At 42.5% G+C, this 19,622-nt stretch overlaps 1 protein-coding gene across 3 annotated transcripts; it reads left to right on the forward strand.

Annotated features, from left to right (window-relative positions):
- Positions 1-479: 479 nt before the first annotated feature.
- On the forward strand, positions 480-18,908 carry LOC138201923 (ATP-citrate synthase-like). 3 transcript variants are annotated; one of them, XM_069155516.1, is made up of 30 exons: positions 480-642; positions 3,631-3,812; positions 4,138-4,260; positions 5,431-5,493; positions 5,919-6,109; positions 6,671-6,750; positions 6,980-7,110; positions 7,503-7,621; positions 7,882-8,018; positions 8,351-8,412; positions 9,160-9,277; positions 9,567-9,721; positions 10,398-10,491; positions 10,741-10,797; positions 11,459-11,488; positions 12,900-13,041; positions 13,627-13,795; positions 13,916-14,020; positions 14,212-14,408; positions 14,556-14,637; positions 14,732-14,842; positions 14,951-15,078; positions 15,172-15,265; positions 15,568-15,722; positions 15,839-15,989; positions 16,195-16,338; positions 16,474-16,587; positions 16,681-16,763; positions 17,293-17,369; positions 17,469-18,908. In XM_069155516.1, exons 2-30 carry the CDS (start codon positions 3,654-3,656, stop codon positions 17,561-17,563), a joined length of 3,366 nt encoding a protein of 1,121 aa, XP_069011617.1. In that variant the 5' UTR covers positions 480-642; positions 3,631-3,653; the 3' UTR covers positions 17,564-18,908. The 3 variants fall into 3 exon arrangements, with proteins under 3 accessions (XP_069011617.1, XP_069011618.1, XP_069011620.1); XM_069155517.1 differs by lacking the exon at positions 10,741-10,797; XM_069155519.1 differs by lacking the exons at positions 10,741-10,797; positions 11,459-11,488 and having other exon boundaries at positions 481-642.
- Positions 18,909-19,622: the final 714 nt, after the last annotated feature.

The raw sequence follows: 19,622 nt of genomic DNA on the forward strand, positions 1-19,622 counted from the left end.
AGTATAATTTAGCTCTGCTTAGCAGGCTGAAACATATTCTGCTATATATATAAATGCATCGATAGCCAGGGGACATTACCTAATGGGTAGTTATTCTTCTGATAATATTCTGACTTTAAAAGTTAAATTATGCTTACAGGACCTTCAATTGTGGGTATGTTTTGATTAACTATCTGTAAATCAAAAATCTTGAGTGCATCTTTCATCACTGTTTATAGATTCCCATGTGATTAAACAGAACCTGAGAAATAACCCCAATTTTTTTTTGTTGTTGTGCACAACCACTTCTTTTTTTCCCTCTCTGGATTAAGTCGCCCTGCGATTTATGTAATTTTTCACCGGACCTCATTTTAAATTTCACACTTTTTTGTGATTCGTAGTAAAAGGGTGGTGGGGGGGGGGGGGGGGGTGGAGGAACTGGTGTCGTCACGTGACCGGGTCTCAGCCAACCAGGCGCTCGCACCGACGTTATAATCGGTCGGCAGATTATGGTGCGACAGGAGGAGAGTGAGGTGGCAGCAAGCGAGCAGCAAGCAAGCAAGCGGTACTCCCCCGGCACAAGAACGACTCACTTCAACCGTTGTCATTTGTTGTCGGGACGCGACTCCTTCGCTTCAAGAAGGTGTTACTTGCATTGACAAGGTAAGAGGCTCCTCTCGAAAATTAACCTCACGGCGCCAACGTTAAGACAGCTTTTTGGGGAGTCGCGGTTAGCTAGCGACTGTCTGCACCGCAGCAGTTCGCCATTGGAGGATTTGAGGTTTAGCGGATGTGAGATGCTGCGAGGTGGGGGGGGGGGGGGTCACCGACGAGCTCGCCGTCTCCTGCACCGTTTTTATCTTCGTGTCGGGCTTTAATCGACTCGTGTTAATTACAAACGGCCAATGCATCATCCCGAAAACAGCATCTCCCTCGAGCTGCATTATTTCCTCCTCCTCCTCCTCCTCTTCCTCCTCCTCCTCCTCCCTCCGATGAAAGTGTGTTTCTACATCGCCGTTCCTCTCCCGGAAGTTGTTCCGTCGTTTACCCTGCGGCGACATCGGTTTTTGCGTTATTTGCTGAACTTGCCAGGCCGTCTCGTTGACCGGGGCTGCGGTGGGTGTGGTAGCTGCTCACAGGAGCTTCATTCACAAGTGTTGCTTGGCGTCGTGCACGTGATGTCGTTACTGTGCACCGGAGGAGTGATGCTAAAGCAGCAGCAGCTGTCTCTTAAGCAGCCCCCCCCCCCTCCACCTCTCTTCCCCAACCCCCTCCCCTCGGTGACCCCTGTGATCCCGCTGCTCCCCTCCTCCTCTCCCCCCCCCCCCAAAAAAGAAAAATCCAGGTTCCTTCCTCTCAGGAGTCTCCACAGTGACACACATTTCACAGCGAGGTAGCTTCAAACAATAGACTGGACCCGTGGATTATGTCGGGCTAAACACTGGGACATCTGTCGACTTCCCAGGTTTAGAGATCTTGCAGACTTCCTCTCTGTGTTCAAGTGCTGCAGCTGAAAGAAGAAGAAGAAGAAGAAGGAGAAAAGGGAAAAAAAAAAAAAAAAAAAAAAAAACACTACTGCTTGCAGTTTCAGAAGCTCGAAATAAAAGCACTGTGAAAATGTTATCGGCACAGATGTAGAGCAGATGATATACATGCGATCAGGGCTCACTGCTGATCACTGTGTAGTTGGTGGAGGAGGTGGTGAAGACTGCTATCCAGCTGTCACAATAGCTTGCAATATCCATTAATTACATCTGTAAACTTTTGGCTCTTATTCAAAAGAATCCTGATGTATGTGTGTCTATATATATATTAGTTGTGGTAGACGTGGCTGAGCAGGTCTGGCAACATAGCTATGTTTAAAACAAGAATGACAGGAACCTGCTTTCTTTGTCTCATCTTATCCAACACGTGATCACTTTAAACTTTAAAGACATGTTTGATTGTTACCTCGTGGATCGGATCAGGTTTTTGTCACTGATTAAACTTGGTTGTGATTCAGTCTTCCTTTTGGACCAATGACACGAGAGTACATCTACAGCAGTTATCAATTCCTTATGTAATATAATCAGTTCATGGTGTTGCCTATGAAATGTAAAACACAAAAACTATGAAATACATGTACATGCCCTGCACATAAAACAGAGAAAAGTAGGAAGTCATTTTTTATTTTTTTTTAAATGACAATACCAGCTGTTTAATCACTATTTGCTGAATATCATTCCATTGATTGACAGATCGTTTTGGCTCTACGTGCTTCTTTGATCTGTTGCCAAGTCTTTTCTCATATGTTCATGTGTTAGACAAACACTGATTTGTTGATTTGAAGGAAGGACTAAAGTAACCGTGCACACATTATTAAATAATTGGATGTACAGACGCGTGAGTGTTTTTAAACTTAAAAAAAAAGGATTTAAAAGAAGAACAAATCACTTTGAGTGTTGACAGCTCTCCTCTGTGCTCAGTGAGATGACCACAGCTTAACTGGTAAACAAAACTGTGACACCGAGGAGGTATAAAATCATTTGTTTCCAGCTTCAGCTGTTTTGGAACAAAGTGTGATTGAGCTGTCATCAGTCACAGACAGGAACCTTAAATCTCGGCAGTAATTCTGTTTAATCAGGGCTTTTTCCAGTGGCTAGCTTTGTCAACCCTAAACAGTGAAATGATTCTTTCAGATGAATTTATGCACACGACAAGCAAAACGAACACAGGGAAACCTTATCGAGTTGGTAAACGGAGGCAAAAGATACAAGTTTATGCAATTGTACAGACAAGTTCGTTTTCTAAGTTCTGTTTCATAAACTCAGATGATTTGTCCATAACTGTCTCCAGGTCTGTTTAGATTCTCAACATGTTCATGTGAGAACAACTACATAAAAAAAAAACCCAGCATTGCATCACCCCCAACTTAGACAAATATCATTTAGATTTGATTAGTTTTCCTCATTGCCAGTCGAGTGTATTGAATACATGTGGACATTCATATATTTCCAGTGAGAGCACACTTTTAGAAAAGACTAACATTAAATCACATCTCACTGCGTGCACATGTAGGCCTGTCAGAATATTACATAAATGCCTGTTTACAATTATTTGAGCTGACCACAATTATATTGCATAACTGTTAGAACAGTTTGTCATATTTCCGTAAATATTCTCATTGGGTGCGTCACCATATCTTGTTTCCTCCACTTCTGTGGTTTAATTGGACAATTAATGCCATCAACTGCTTTTCGTGAGGCGGTTCACTTTTAATATTTGATGGGCCACATTTCGATGATCATCTATCGACTTTATCATGTGGTTAGTTGCGAAGCCGAACCCCACAGCCCATAATCAGCTTTTCTTCTTCATAAGTTGTATTATTAAACTATGATTAGGCTTTTACTTCAATAATGGCATAAAATGAATGGAGGGGGGGAAAAAATTAACTCATGGATTGCAGATATTTGTACAACAGTTAATTGACGACTAAAAAGTCATGTTTGTGACGGCATGTGTCCATCAGAGCTTGAGGGTTGCCTTTCCCTCATCTCGCTTTAAACTCGGAACACGCTTGGCCCGTGCTTATTTTGTTGTCGTTCTTTTACCTCTCGGTATCCATACGATGACTCGGTGGATTTAACTGTTCACCTCCTTCGCCCAAAGGTCCTGTGCTATCCAGCGCTGCCATGTCGGCGAAAGCCATCTCGGAGCAGACGGGGAAGGAGTTCTTGTACAAGTACATCTGCACCTCGGCTGCTGTGCAGAACCGCTTCCGCTATGCGAACGTAACGGCAGAGACGGACTGGGACGGCCTCACACAGGAGCACCCGTGGCTGCTGACGGAGGTAAGACTATTGCGATGGCTTCAGTAATACAACCTCAAGAGCCTTCTACTACCCCGACTACTTCCACTCGTCTGACTTTTTCGCCAACCGGTAAAGGATTATTAAAATCACAAGTCTAATTACGTAGTGAACATCACCGAGTCTGTTTACAGAATTTGCGGGACATTATGTCATTACTGTTACAGAGGCATGGGACTCCGTGTGTAGCTGCATTGAGTGACTGTCTGTGACCTGGTTTCAATTTGGTAGTTTTGCTTGCATTTCTACGAATCTTTGGCTTTTATGTCAAATCCGTGGGACATTTCTTCCACTTCCCCTCTCGTAGAGGCTGGTGGTGAAGCCAGATCAACTGATCAAGCGACGCGGGAAACTCGGGCTGGTGGGCATCAACCTGGACCTGCAGGGAGTCCGGGAGTGGCTCAAAGCTCGCCTCATGAGAGAGACCACTGTGAGTTGGCTTTAGTCTCTGCGCTTGGATCAAAAACAACCCGGTGTTACCTTTTTTGAGGCAATAAAATACAACCCAGGAATTCTGCACTCGGGAGTAAAAGACACCCAACACACTGCCCATAATACTATGCGGAAGCATCTTACTTCAAAGTTGTTTTTGTTCGTTATGATAATCATCAGGTAGAACATTGCGTCATATCCTATTTTGGTTGCAAAATCATTAACTAGATATGTGCAAGCGGATGTGTTGATTGGCCAACACAGTGCTGCTGCAGTTGGGCAAAAGTTGCCTCTGTGCCATGAAGGTGCTTCTTCTTTTTGTTACTTTTTTTGTACAACCACCATGCCAATAACTTTTATCTTCTTTGATGTTCATTGTTTTTTTTTTTTTTAATTATATCCACATGGAGATTTGGGACTTAACTGCAAACATAGTACTGATCGTACATGTGGTGAAAGAAAGAAAACAAATTTTAAACGACAAGAATCCATTTGATCTTCAATATGATTTCCACATGGTCTTTGTTCTTTTAATGTAATGATGTCAGAAATGAAGACAACAATGTTGCACGAGAGCCTGGCCCTCTAGTAAATCGCACGAGTGCCACATTGTGTCGCAACATTTGGAGCTGTTATGCATAGAAACATGATGTCCTGTGGCAGAGGCCGTGGGCTCAGGTTTAGATGTGGCAGGTCAGAGGGTGGTCTATTCTGGTCCACCATGCAGACCTGCTACACAGCTCTTCAAACAGGCAGTTGCCATATTTTCAACTCATAAGAAAGAGTTTTATACTATCAGACCATTGCTGGGTGCTTTTTTTTTTTTTTTTTTTAATGCCTTTTACTCAATAAAAAAAAAAAAAAAGATTGAATGCACACACAGAAATACTGAAAAAAAAAAAATCTAAATAAAAGGGTTGTAAAGGTGACAAGACATTAAAAAATATTTCAGTGTCTTGTCATAAAATTTAATTGGGGAGTAGCATATAATGCGCACATTTCACTTTTACTGACACGGTTACAAAACCTATATTTCCTATTTTTCCAGTGTGGAGGACCAAAAAAAACCCATATTCAATAGAGCTATTCATGCCCATACACAGTAGTGTCCAATATAATTAGGTTAAACTAACATGGTGGTTGGTGACATTGTGTTTGTCTTGAAAAGGTGGGAAAGGCGAAAGGTGTGCTGAAGAACTTCCTCATTGAGCCGTTTGTTCCACACACACAGGTAACGTATGCCAGCGTCTCGTGTTTCATCATTCCACACCCGGTTTGTTACTTTGAAAGCCAAGTCACGGTTATTTGCGCAGCCTTTAAAGTCTTAAGTAGTTCCACAGGCCTCCTCGAGCAAAGAACGCAAACGTTGAAAACACTTAGCAGCACAATGAAGCATCCTGGTTAGGTTGTGGGTTTTGTATGGAGGTAAGTGTGTAATACAGTTTGTCGGTTTCCTCAAATATTTGACGGGAACAAACTGAGGGTGACTTATGCTGCAGAATTTGTTTGTCTCGGTCGTCATCTGTCCATATGCGAGAAAGCGTACCTGCGTGAACTGACTATTCAAATCTAATGTTCAAACATCTTGTCAGCCCGGTCTCGTGCGGTTTGCGGAAATCGGTGTACTCGGGCCTAACTCTCTGCTGTCCCACTCAGGACGGAGAGTTTTATGCGTGTATCTACGCCACACGGGAGGGCGACCATGTGCTCTTCCACCACGAGGGAGGAGTGGAGGTGGGCGACGTGGACGCCAAGGCCCACAGGCTGATGGTTGCGGTGGACGAGAAGCTCAGTGAGGACCAAGTCACGGAGCAGCTCCTCACACACGTCCCTGATGACAAGAAACAGTACGGACACAATTTTATTTATTTTTTTTTTTTTTTTAATTCGTTTACATTTTCATATGGAAAATTACGCCTACATGTATTATAACAGAATTAGATCGGGCAGTATAGGACAGAGTGTCGCTGTATCTCAATCATTGCATTTGAGGGGACTCTGTGTCTTTAGTGCAGTTCTTGTGTCCTTCACTAGTCTGACCTTGAGTGGTGTATTTAGTTTTTTTTCCCCTCATTTTTCAAATTCCATTCCCAGTGCGCTGAGAACATCCTGACCTCTCTTTTAATCAGAATACTGTTATATTTGCGTTTTGTTTCTAATCATTCTAGCATTTCATGTAAAGTATGATCCACTGTGAACTCTGTCATTGCTGCCCTGTCTGTTGTAAATGACCGTATTCAGCATAATTGTTTGACAACACTATATTATTTACAGTACATTGTGTTTTGTGAACGAGAATAACTTGTCTGCTCTCATTCCGTTTTCTTGAGTTCCTTTTTACTAAGACTTGCTTTCTTTTTCTCTTCTTGTATGTTGATTTTAATTTACCACTTTCTTCTTCCTTAAAGAGTCCTGGCTAGTTTTATTGTGGGCCTCTTCAACTTCTATGAGGACCTATACTTCACCTATCTTGAGATCAACCCCCTTGGTAAACCTCTTCACTGAATACTAATGAACCGAGTACAATACTGCACAATGTCATTATCGTTACTGTGACAACGCTTTTTATTCATGAGAATGAATCGAGTAGGTCAAGTGAATGAAATGGTTAACAAGTCACTTATTTTTGCAAATAATATTTCAAATCAAGATCATGAATTTTTGTGGAAAACATAAAAAATTGAAATAATAACTTGACTTTTGATTGTCTTGACCAGTCGTCACCGAGGATGGAGTGTACATCCTCGACATGGCAGCCAAGATTGATGCCACAGCAGATTACATCTGCAAGGCTAAATGGGGTGATGTGGAGTTTCCTCCACCCTTTGGAAGAGAAGCATATCCAGAGGTGAGATCTGAAGGACCATGAGTCAGAGTTCCTTGTGTCTGTTAGGTTGTTACGCCCGAGTCTATAGTCTTGATTTTTCACCATATATTCATTCAAGATGTACACGTTGAATGCTGTGGGGGAATATGTTCTTGACGATGTTTTTTTTTTATTTTTAATTGCACATATAATAATCTTTATAAGTAATTACACCTTAAAACATGTTTTATTTTTTTTTTATTTCAATCCCCTCCCTTCCTTTAAAATGGCACTATTACTTAGCTTTACTGACACTTAAATTAGTCAAGATTCAAATGCACAACAGACTTAAATCTCAGTTCATGCCTTCATCCTTGGTGTTGTGTACTCGTTTGACCAGAATGTTATACCACTATATTTTTTGTCACTTGTAGGAGGCCTACATCGCAGATTTAGATGCAAAAAGTGGTGCCAGTCTGAAGTTGACCCTGCTGAACCCTCAAGGCAGGATCTGGACCATGGTGGCTGGAGGAGGGGCTTCAGTAGTCTACAGGTAGGTCGTTGAATTAAAATGTTAATGTGGGACTATTAAATTGATGGAAGCTATTCAAAGTGATTTGGTGAATGAAATACATACCACATACTGTATTAAACATTCTGTGCCACTTCTTTTTTCACTGATGTAAGGAAACGTTTCCTTTTTTAAGAAACACCAGTTTGCCAGCTCAACATTTTCTTGGGTTAATTAAAACTAAAAACAATTAACTACAAGCAGGATAAAGTATTTGAATGTTGTTCTTCCCTCCTCTTCAGCGACACCATCTGCGACCTGGGTGGGGTGGATGAGCTGGCCAACTATGGCGAGTACTCCGGTGCGCCCAGCGAACAGCAGACCTACGACTATGCAAAAACCATCCTCTCTCTCATGACTCGTGAAAAACATTCTCTAGGTTGGTACAGCCACAGATTCTTTAGAGCTTGTTTTTCCAAACAGGGTAAAAAAAAAAAAAAAAAAAAAAAAGTGGGCCAAAGGTAAAAGACATACCTCAGAAAAAACATTCTGGATGTTTGAGATAGACTAGATCTTCTTCTTTGTAAGAAACCAGTGTTGGATTCTTCTTCTGCAATGTGACCTGCTGGTTTAAGTTTAGTGTATGACAAGGCCACTATTCACTATGTGGAAGCTGCCAGCAATAGACATCATGGCTGACACCAAACTATGTTACTGGGGTGTCAAATTTCAGTCGTGGACATATTCTTAACATGTTTCTTTATCCTACAGGGAAAGTGCTGATCATCGGAGGAAGTATTGCCAATTTCACTAACGTAGCAGCCACATTCAAGGTGAAACACACTGATGTGATTATCTGAAACACTGAAAAGTAAATTATGTTCATTCCAAATGTTATTGGTGTGTTTCAAAGTTTGATTAAATTAGTAAATTATTTTATTATTATTTTTCCAAAGAGTAAAAAGAAACTCCAACACAATTTTTAATTATTTTCTGAGAAAGTAAAGAAAGTAGTCCCTGTATTGTTTCCATGTTTATATTGGCTAAATTGCAACAGCTTCACTCCTTGTTGAGAAGTCGACTCTTTTTGGTTGTAGCCGACTAAATATATTTTACATTTATGGCCAGAAAACCTTTTGCAGCCCGTGTCAGCTGTAACCCGTCGACGTCATGGTTTCAGATTAGTATGAAACTTGACATTGAGCCCTTGAAGGCAAATTAGAGCCGAGAACAACAACTCCTGTACTTACTGCCGCTAAGGTTCTCCTTCTGTGTTTTGTTTGGCACAGCACTGTAACGCATTAAAGACGCATAACCAGGTTTTGAAATAATAAGACGTAGTCGAAGACAACGCCAAGTATTGTATGTGAAACGGTCAACATAGAATATTGATGCACTCAGTAATACTGTTTGTATGAACACAGCGTTGCCTACCTTGGTCCTTTTGTTTATATCTAGTTGTAGATTTAGTAATGGGTGTGAATTCAAACTACACTGGCGGAGCTTGTGTCTCTGAGCCACTCTTTCTGCTGGATAGACTTTTCATGCATCACACAGCTGACCTGCTTGTCTCTCTCCAGGGAATTGTCAGGGCCATTAAAGATTACCAAGGTCCTTTGAAGGAGCACGAGGTCACCATATTTGTCCGACGTGGCGGGCCCAACTACCAAGAGGGGCTGAGGGTGATGGGGGAAGTAGGTGAGTAAAATTGGACTGAGGATCGTAGTGGTCTCGCACATTAATAAAATACATGTTACAGTTGTAATTCATTTGTTGTTACTGTTTTTAATCCTTGTTTTCAAGTGATTGTTCAAATGATTAGGCTACAGATTACAGGGAAAAGGGATTCTCTGACTATATACTGTTTTGAAGCGCGCATGTGCTTGAATGCTGTTCATGTTTGTTCTTTTTCTTTTTTAATGAGTCCAGTCGGTAGATATGTCCCAAGACTACGCCGTTAAACCCAAGTGTTTTCCTTCTCTGTTAGGAAAGACCACAGGTATTCCTATTCACGTGTTTGGAACTGAGACTCATATGACAGCCATTGTTGGGATGGCCCTGGGCTACCGGCCAATCCCTAACCAGCCTCCGATGGACTCGCACACTGCGAACTTCCTCCTCAATGCCAGCAACAGCGCAATGGTATTTGCATTCATTGACTGACTTGTTGTGTAAATAATACAGGATGGTCTTCATCTTATTAACTACTCTCTTAAAGAAATTATACGCATGAAAAATGCACAGCGTTTCCACTGGCTATGAACTTAATATTCCTTTTCTTTAACTCCCACAACAGTAAAACTGGACATTTCACTATTTAACTGAGATGCACAAATGGCTCCAATATGTGCAAGTTCAGGTGCAAAATGTTTTTGCGTGTCAAGTGAATTTATTTGTGATATACAGTTCAGTCCTTAATGTTTAAACACAGTCTAAGCTTTGAAAGGTTTGGACTTTGAAACTTTTTTGAGTGTCTTTATTATTTTATGTTCCCTGATTCATCTTTTGACATCGTCTATGTGCTCTTTAGTGTTTTTATTTGTCCACTGTGCAAACTTATGTCAATAATTGACTCTGGCAGATGTTTCGCTTTGAGGTACTAATTTCTTTCCTTTTATTGTGTGACAATAAAAAAAACACAGCAGTACCTTTTATTTTCAACATCATGCAACCATTTTAAATAATGTTCCATTTAAAAATGATAATTTCAATCCAGGCTGTGTTCAGGGAAATTGTGCCATGCTGCCACTCCTCTTTAGATGCTTCTGTTAGAATTTAAATACCATAAATATGTGTGTGTCTCTCTTGTTTGTACCAGACTCCGGCTACAACAAGGACGGCTTCATTCTCTGAACCCAGGACGTCTAATGATGCCACCCCGGCCAAAAAGTCTAAAGCAGGTCTTTTAGCAGGTAATTTAACACGGAGGCACTTCTGAACTGCTTCCTCACAGCAAGACTCCATGTAAACTCATGCACTTCTGCTTTTTCATTTGTCTTATCCTTGCTTTTTGTATTTCTCCCTTCCTGACACCACAAATGCTATCTCTACTATTATGCGTTTTAATTTGATTTAAATTTCTCCCTCCTCCTCCTCCTCCTCTTGTTTTGCTGCACACATTGTCTACTCACCCTCGTCTCTTTCATGCCTGTTTCTCTAAGACTCCCTTCATTCTATACTGTGGCCTCTGAAGAATGTGGTCACAGGCGATTGGAAAGGTAAGTGGTAGGTGTGCCATGCCCTCACTGCGTTCGGCTGCCCACACACTCTACATCGGTTTGCCCTTTTTCCCCTCTTTTACCCATCACCCTTCTAATGTTGGTACAAAGATGTGTGTCTGAGTGTGACACCTACATATTTGCATCACCTCAGTAGTCTTTTGGGTACATTGCATTCTTCTGCAATAAGAGTTTGTATCTTTTTGATAAGAACAAGTTGTGTTTGAAATAATTAAGCAGTGTAAATTGTGGATAATCTGCAAATGAAGCATGTCGTCCATTTTTCTAAAGACCCGTAAATGTAAAGCTCTTTAGAAAATACTTGTTGTCTCCGCACTGAGTTGTGTGTTGCTGTGTAGGGTCACTGTTAAAGGTCAGTTGAGTTAAACGATGGCAATGAGAATATAGGATTTGAAATGTGACTTGACTGTTCTTTTTAGATTGCTTCTTACAGCAGCACAGTAGAGGCACGCTCTGTAGGCGCTGAGCTTTGCATGCTCTTTCCTCCGCTGTGCTTTCAGAGATGACACACCGTTGCCACAATGCATTGCAGTGTGTTCTGTGAATAAGATACAGAAAAGTCAGACTCATTCTTTTTCTCTTGTTTTTGTGTGTGTGTTCATTTTGTCATATTTTGTGTTCCCGTCCTGTGGGGTCACAGAAGCTCAAGCCTCAGCAGGCTGCAGCGGAGGTATGGAAGGGTGTCAAAAACCTGTGTTCCTGCCCTCTCAGCTCTCTGTCCACTTCCCTCTGCCTTCTTGTTTCTGTCTGCTCTCTGGTGTTGATCCACAGCCTGTCCCTCCCTTTTCTCATTCTTACGTCCGGGGTGCCGTTTTATTTCAGACTCTTAACTTTGCTGAACAGACTGACATTGCTGAATCGGCTGGAATTTGTCTGGTAAATCCTATAATGCCATAAAGTGTAACCGAGGCAAAAAAATTTTTTTAACATTGTTGGAATTGTTTGAAGGAATACCTAAAGACAAAACGGTGATAATAATTATATTGTGGAGAAAAACTGATCACTTTAACACAGTATGTGCCAGTTTCATCCCAAAACGGTATTCCTCAATCAGTTAGAGGCGCAGTGGTAATTCGACTTCTCGAAGATCAGATGTAAGAGCAGGAGAGACTTGGGAGGACTGGAACAAACGTGTGGCTGCATAGTTTATTATTTGAACTAATCAACAAAAGCGTCAAAGCACATTGTACACTAACATCATATTTTGAAAGATGGTTCCTCACATCTGTTGCAGAGTTGTGCCATTCTTCCCATATTTCAGCTCAGTCTGGACACAAAATTAAAACAATTTCAGATTCTCAGTTTCTTTCTTGCGCTGCTGCTGGGTTGTTGTGGTATTTGGATAATTAAATGATCAAAACTGCGCCATAGCGACTCGGAGGTTATGTCTTCCAGACAAGTTTATATTTGTATTTCCAAGGGAGGGAAATGTCACAGCAACTTTTATATACCTACTAATGAAATATGTTGCCGAGAGAATGCCAAGTAGAACCACACAGGACTTTCTTGATGGTTCTCCCTCCATGGGAGTGGAAGTTGCTGGCTGTGTTAAGAACAACAATGCAGCTGCTCGGGTGTTGTGCAGAACAAAGTTATTGGAAGTGCGTGAGAACGAGGTTTATTATCTAACTTCAGTCGGACTCAAAGTCTACCTGAAATGTTTAAATATTGCGAAGTTCCAAGTTCATCTTTTGAACGGTTTTCAGCAACTTTTGAGGGGGCGGATAAAATAACTTGGTTGTAACGATAAATGCGTGTTACTTTATCAGGTTGAGTGGAAGCAGCATTTGTCAGCTAAAATGAACATCTGGCCGAACACCTGACGTGCATTTCACATTGTACACGTCAAACAAAATGAGATTGGGGGGGGGGGGGTGGCTTCTGTAGCAGTATTTGCGGTGGTGAGGTGTTATTTTCTCTACCTCCTCACACTGAGTTCTCTCTACACTCTGCTTGTCACCATCCCCAATCTTGCCGTTTTCCTACATCTGACCCCATTCTTTTGTCTGTGATTTGGTTTTTATTTCAGCTTCCAGTTCTGACATGAATCTCTCTCTCCTTCTGTCTTTTTGTTGCTTCAGCTAAACCGACCACACTCTTCAGGAAGCACACCAAGGCCATTGTCTGGGGCATGCAGACACGGGCGGTGCAAGGCATGCTGGACTTCGACTACGTATGCTCGCGGGACGAACCTTCTGTGGCAGCCATGGTCTACCCCTTCACGTAGGTGGCCCAGCGTCGTGCAGTCGCACGAGTTTAATTACAGTTGAGCTGATGTTCCTCTTATTTCAAAATATTGCTGAACTGTTGCAGCAAATTTCTCCAGAAATCACAATGATTTGACTTGAAAACATCCCTTTTTATTACCTTTTTGTTATAATCGAGGATGCTGTAATGAACAAAAATTGACTTTGGCCAGCTGTTTTAACCACTAGCGTTAAGGGTTTCCTTATTCATCCTTTTTTTTCTTGTTTTTTAAAATATAAGGTCTGATGTTGTTCTTATTAATTGTATTTATCTAACTGGCTGGCCTACAGTATGCTGTACTGAGGTAAAAAAAAATTATTTTCAGTTGGAAACCAAACACAAAAAAGCTCTCGAGACAGGATATTTAATTGACTTTAATGTAGTATTCTTCTCGCCCCATTATTGAGTAATAATCTTGCAGCTATCGATCCCTGGTGGGGAAGAAATGACACCTGTTTCCTGAGAAATTTTGCCGGTTCAAGTAAAGTTCTTTAGCTTTATTCATATTCTGCTTTTTTTTTTTTTTTTTTTTTTTTTTTTTTACATCCCTATGTTGCTCAGTGGAGATCACAAACAGAAGTTCTATTGGGGTCACAAAGAGATCCTGCTGCCGGTCTATAAGAACATGGCCGATGCCATGAAGAAGCACCCTGAGGTGGACGTCCTGATCAGCTTTGCTTCACTGCGCTCGGCCTTTGACAGCACAGTGGAGGCCATGCAGTACCCACAGGTAGAAACACAGAGGGCACAATACGATACGTTTACATGTGAGCTCACACCTGATTGCGGGAACAGCTGAGTACGAGACGGAAATCTTGAGTCGACCTGTCTGGTTTACTTCCGTCTCCAGATTCACACGATCGCAATCATAGCCGAGGGCATCCCCGAAGCTCAGACTAGGAAGATGATCAAGATGGCTGATGAGAAAGGCGTCGCTATCATCGGCCCTGCTACGGTAAGGGAGCTTCATCGCGCCGAAGACATCCTCTTGAAAACGGACTATAAAGTACCACGCTACACTGTAAATGTAATGGTCGTTGTCTATGAATGCGTAATTGAGCTTCATGAGCAGTGTATGAAAGCAGAAGATGAGGCCTTTCCAACCCACGTGATGTAATTCAGTACCTATTACTCTTCGTCTCCCAGGTTGGTGGCATCAAGCCGGGCTGTTTTAAGATCGGTAACACTGGTGGCATGCTGGACAACATTCTGGCTTCCAAACTTTACCGTCCTGGCAGCGTGGCATATGTGTCGCGCTCTGGGGGCATGTCAAACGAGCTGAACAACATCATCTCCCGCACCACAGACGGCGTCTACGAAGGTGTGGCCATCGGAGGAGACAGGTACAAACACTTGTAATTCTTAGGTTAGTCAAGGATAGTTGTCCTGTTGAAAGATGTTGTGAAACTGGATTTGAGATAATTGCTATACAGGCTTTACCGATTTTAAAATAGACCTTTTAAGTCCTTATGTTGTGATCCTGCGTCCAGATATCCAGGCTCCACCTTCATGGACCACGTCCTCCGTTACCAGGACACTCCAGGGGTCAAGATGATCGTGATGCTGGGAGAGGTGCGAGGAACTCCCAGGAACGCCTCCACTTTTACTTGTAGTATTTGTGCCGAACACTTTCCCACTTTAATATCTCTTTTTCTTTGACACGCAGATCGGAGGCACGGAGGAGTACAAGATCTGCCATGGCATCAGAGAGGGCAGGATAACCAAACCTGTGGTGTGCTGGTGTATTGGAACATGTGCCACCATGTTTGCTTCAGAGGTCTGTTGTCTGTGTTGGGAAAAAAAAACTGGTTTTGGATTTTTGCTGATGTCGTTACCCGGTAGAGCAAGAGGTCTTCATGTCAACATGCAATACTGCCATCTTCAGGTTCAGTTTGGCCACGCAGGAGCCTGCGCCAACCAGGCGTCGGAGACGGCAGTAGCCAAGAACCAGGCTCTGAGGGATGCTGGCGCTTATGTACCGAAGAGCTTTGATGAGCTGGGGGACGTCATCAGGTGGAAAACTCGTCACGCGCAACATACAACAACCTTCATCGCTGAACTGTGTCCAGGTTAAGTCACTGATACTGTGTACATGTGTTGAAACAGCACGGTTTATGATGAACTGGTGGCCAACGGTACCATCGTTCCCTCCCAGGAGGTGCCTCCCCCAACAGTTCCTATGGATTACTCCTGGGCCAGGGTAAGAACCGTACAATACTCCTTTAAACCCAGAAATGTCTGGCATGGCTACTCAAATCTTGTGTAGTAATATATTTATTGATGCTTTTAAAAACTAGAGGCCAGCCAGTTTTCCATTTTTCTAGACGGTCATCTATTTACAGTTCCGTGACCTCAAACGTATTTCTTGCCACTTATCCCCCGACAGTATGTCGACACCGATAGCCGCTTCACAACGTGAAGATATTTTCGCACTTTTGCTCGTCACCCGCGTCGGAACCCATCCTTCATTTTGTTTTTACTCTCCAACTGGACTTTCTCCAGGAGCTGGGCCTGATTCGTAAGCCAGCCTCATTCATGACGAGCATCTGTGACGAGCGAGGCCAGGAGCTCATCTACGCCGGCATGCCCATCACCGAGGTCTTTAAAGAGGAGATGGGTTTAGGAGGAGTGCTGGGTTTGCTCTGGTTCCAGCGCAGGTTGGTACGACCGGGGGAGATCAGGTTTCCCGAGAGGGGAAATGTTGGCTACTCGGCCCGCTTTTTTTTTTTTTCCAGTGGAATCAGCTGTGCTGTCCGTCCGTCCGTCCATCCAGGTTGCCGCGCTACGCCTGCCAGTTCATTGAAATGTGCCTGATGGTGACCGCTGATCACGGGCCGGCCGTCTCTGGTGCTCACAACACTATCGTCTGCGCTCGTGCCGGGAAAGACCTCATCTCAAGCCTCACCTCCGGCCTGCTCACTATCGTCAGTACCGCTCGCACACGTGTACATACTTCGAACGTAGACTCGTACAAACACGCACAATAACACCGGGCCGTCACCTTCGGCAAAGGAATGAGGACAAATTCCACATATTTTCCAGAAGAATTCGTACGATGACGTCCTCATTGCTCGTTTAAATCGACCAGAATGCTTCTGTACCGTAACGTAATTTATTCGTGAAATCCAGGGAGACCGTTTTGGAGGCGCTCTGGACGCAGCAGCAAAGCAGTTCAGCAAGGCGTTTGACAGCGGCATGCTGCCCATGGAGTTTGTCAACAAGATGAAGAAGGATGGCAAGCTGATCATGGGCATCGGCCACAGAGTCAAATCGGTCAGCAACTCTCAACTTTTCACAACACCTGACATGAACAACATAATCCAGAAATGTTGAAACCGTATCTCTTCAAATTAGCTTTAACCGAGCTTCTCCGAGATGAATTGAAGCAAAGTTCGTTTCCGTTTCCAGATCAACAATCCTGACATGCGGGTGCAGATTCTGAAGGACTTTGTCAAGCAGCATTTTCCCTCCTCCCAGTTACTCGACTACGCTCTCGATGTAGAGAAGATCACCACCTCCAAGGTACCTCGGCAACAGCGAAGCAAAGCACGTGAAGCCAAGACGTTTTTTTTTCCAAGTGACCCCGAATTAATTTAGCTTTCTTTTATCGTTTAGAAACCCAACCTGATCCTCAACGTGGACGGTTTTATTGGCGTTTCTTTTGTGGACCTGCTCAGAACATGCGGTGGCTTCACACGGTGAGTTTTTCCGCCAGCAAAGATGAATCTGGTATTATTTTGTACACGCAAGCGACTTGAAGGGATCCATTTCATCACTAAATCCATTTAGTCTTTTTTTTTTTTTTTACTTTAAAAAGTATTAACTACTTATCGAGGTGCAAAAAAAAAAACCATAACTTTAAGACCTAACACAATCTCAAGCACATATAAACAATAATTAGTTTATAACACTATAATCGAGTTGTTCGAAGATGTAAATATCTATACAACATCTATCAACACTTGTATCACATTTTATATCAATATTGTCATGAATCTGTTTTGTACACTAAACTGCACTACTGAGTGCTTGTTATTGACGGCAACATTTATTAAACACTTACGTCTGTGTTGCAAAGCTTGTATTTAGTGTGAACGTGTATTTTTCATAGAGGCATCGTAGAATAATGAGATGCCCGAAGTGTGTGTGTGTGTGTTGTCGCCCTAGTGTGTTGAGAGCACACTGTCCAGCAGTGTTTTTGTCTCATGAATGTTGAACTGGTTCCAGAGATGAGGCTGATGAATTTGTGGAGATCGGCGCACTGAATGGGATCTTTGTCCTCGGCCGTAGTATGGGCTTTATTGGTGAGTCCCAGTCTAACAGAGCCATGACACAAACTGGCCGTATTTTTACAGTAACAAGACATCTAACGTGTGTGTCCGTGTGTGTGTGTTTTGCAACAGGCCATTACCTGGACCAGAAGAGGCTAAAACAGGGTCTGTACCGTCATCCCTGGGACGACATCTCCTATGTGCTCCCCGAACACATGTCCATGTGATCTCCACATCGCAGAATGGAGCTCCCTTCCGGACGAGGCCGTCAAGCAGCACTACACATCTTTTAGTTTGCGTACGTACACGACAGCAGCTGCCGCGGGGAAAACTGGGCAGGATGATTCCGGCGAGCAGGAGCACTGTCCCACCGAGAGATCTGGGGGGAGACGTTTTCAATCTAGTTTTTATGGAGGAAAAAGGGGAAGTATATTTTTAGATTAAGTTTTTGACAAAAACTATTTAAAACGTCTTGAGATGTAACTTATTAACTTTTGAGCAAAGAGCCAGACCGATGCGAAATTACAGCAACTGCGAGAGCACAAAACCAATTGGTACAAAGAGAGCCAGAAAAAAAAATTCAGAGAACTGTTTTGCGTTGTTGGTGTGAAAGCAGGATTCAAAGTGCATTTCAATCCTGCCTCCTGCATCCCGATGCACAGGAGATCTGGATAGTTAATCTGTTTTCTTTCAAGCTCAGCAGTACAGTCACGTTGTTTTATACTACTTTCAGAAATTAACCATGACTTCCTTTAATCAGCATTTTGCCTGTTTTCGTCCTCAAAAAAAGTGATCTTAACTCTGCTTCCTGGCTTTCCGAGTATTGCACCTCAGTTTAAAACACGATAGCAAATCTAGATGTAATATCGCTTTTTAAAGTCCTTCTCCGAGTTTTACTCCCACTGAGAGTTTGTCTGTCATCACGAAGTAAACCAAAGTTATTTTTTTTAAAGGTTAAAAAAAAAAAAAAAAAAGAGTCTAGTGGGAGATTGTTTCATGCGTCGTGAAAAGAAGGCGTCATAATGGGGAAATAGAGTTGAAACACACGAGGAGTCAAGTGTCCCTCCACCATTTGCTTTTCCTAGAACAACCATGTTTACAACTGCAGTGGTTGAAGTTCATCAGCTACTGTAAACTAGAGGCCGTTTTGAGGTGTTCGAGTCTTTCCAAGTTTGAACTGAACTATTTGCTATATTCTGAATAACTGTGTCAGAAAACGGTAAGATGTCGAAGCATCGAGAGGGGGGGGAGCGAACGAACGAACTGCTTCATGAATGAGCCTTGTGAGTCGCTTTCTTTTGGCGAGGGACCATGAAGGCAGTTTGTTTTACTTGGAGAAATAATTGCACATAATGCAGATGTCGGCTCTGCGAAGAAGCTGTCCTACGTTCGCTGAAGACTTGACACCAACTCGAAACACTTTGTAACTGCCCACTGTAATGCCTGCTGTGTTTGATCTTTGTTTCGCTGTTTTTATTTAACTGTGAAAAAAATGCTCTTTTTTTTTTTTTTTTGTAATATGTAGTATGATATAACAGGACAATAATAAAGAACTCATTGTTTTACTTTTCATTTTGGCTGAAGTGTTTAATGTCCAAATATGCGAGTCGAGACATGAACGGTGGCGGTGAGCCTGAAAGTTTATCTGTCGAACGTTTTTGAAGAATTGCCCTATTTGCAGAATGTTATGAGAGTTTAGTTCAATCCTCGGCAGAAACCGAGTTGATAATTGTTAACTTTAATCAAATTCACAGAGGGAGACCTACAGCTAAAAAAAAAAAATGGTGAATCTGTAACCTGGAAAGGAATTTCATTTGCAACAATGACATACAAGAGTAGAGGCCAAAAGCTGCTCCACACTGAGAGGAAAGCATGTTGGTTTACTCAGAATATGATATTTCATCTTTATTCGTTGGACTTCTTTCTGCAAGCACTAAATGACCACAGCTGACCTGTGTTGCATGAATTTTCTTTATTCTACACCCTTAAGGATTACAATCTCCTGTATTAATTTAGTGGCTAGAAAGCTGTCCCATCAAATGAGAGTAAACGAAGACGAGGGTGCATCGGAGGATCTACCGAAACCTCCGGCGAACTGACGAAAAACGTGAACGCGAAATATTTCTACCTCTCAGGAAGCGAGCAAGTTTATTTATATAGCACATTTCTTACACGGATAAAAGCGAAAGATGGAACGTGGATATCAAAAATATGGTTAGAAGAGAATAAAATCTATCAAATAATTTGGGCCCGAGCACCGGTGGTGCGAAAGCCCAATTGTTATTC

This window comes from Embiotoca jacksoni, unplaced genomic scaffold (genome assembly GCF_022577435.1).
Source record: "Embiotoca jacksoni isolate LCO1_2020_lvr unplaced genomic scaffold, fEmbJac1.0.p SCAF_20, whole genome shotgun sequence".
Taxonomy (NCBI): Eukaryota; Metazoa; Chordata; class Actinopteri; family Embiotocidae; genus Embiotoca; species Embiotoca jacksoni.

Excerpts from the sequence above, each read along its gene's own strand:
- LOC138201923 (XM_069155516.1), top strand. The coding sequence starts at position 3,654 with ATGTCGGCGAAAGCCATCTCGGAGCAGACGGGGAAGGAGTTCTTGTAC. Across the intron at positions 3,813-4,137 it reads ACCCGTGGCTGCTGACGGAG|AGGCTGGTGGTGAAGCCAGA; the intron begins GTAAGACTATTG and ends CCCCTCTCGTAG. Across the intron at positions 10,798-11,458 it reads GGTCACAGGCGATTGGAAAG|AAGCTCAAGCCTCAGCAGGC; the intron begins GTAAGTGGTAGG and ends GTGGGGTCACAG.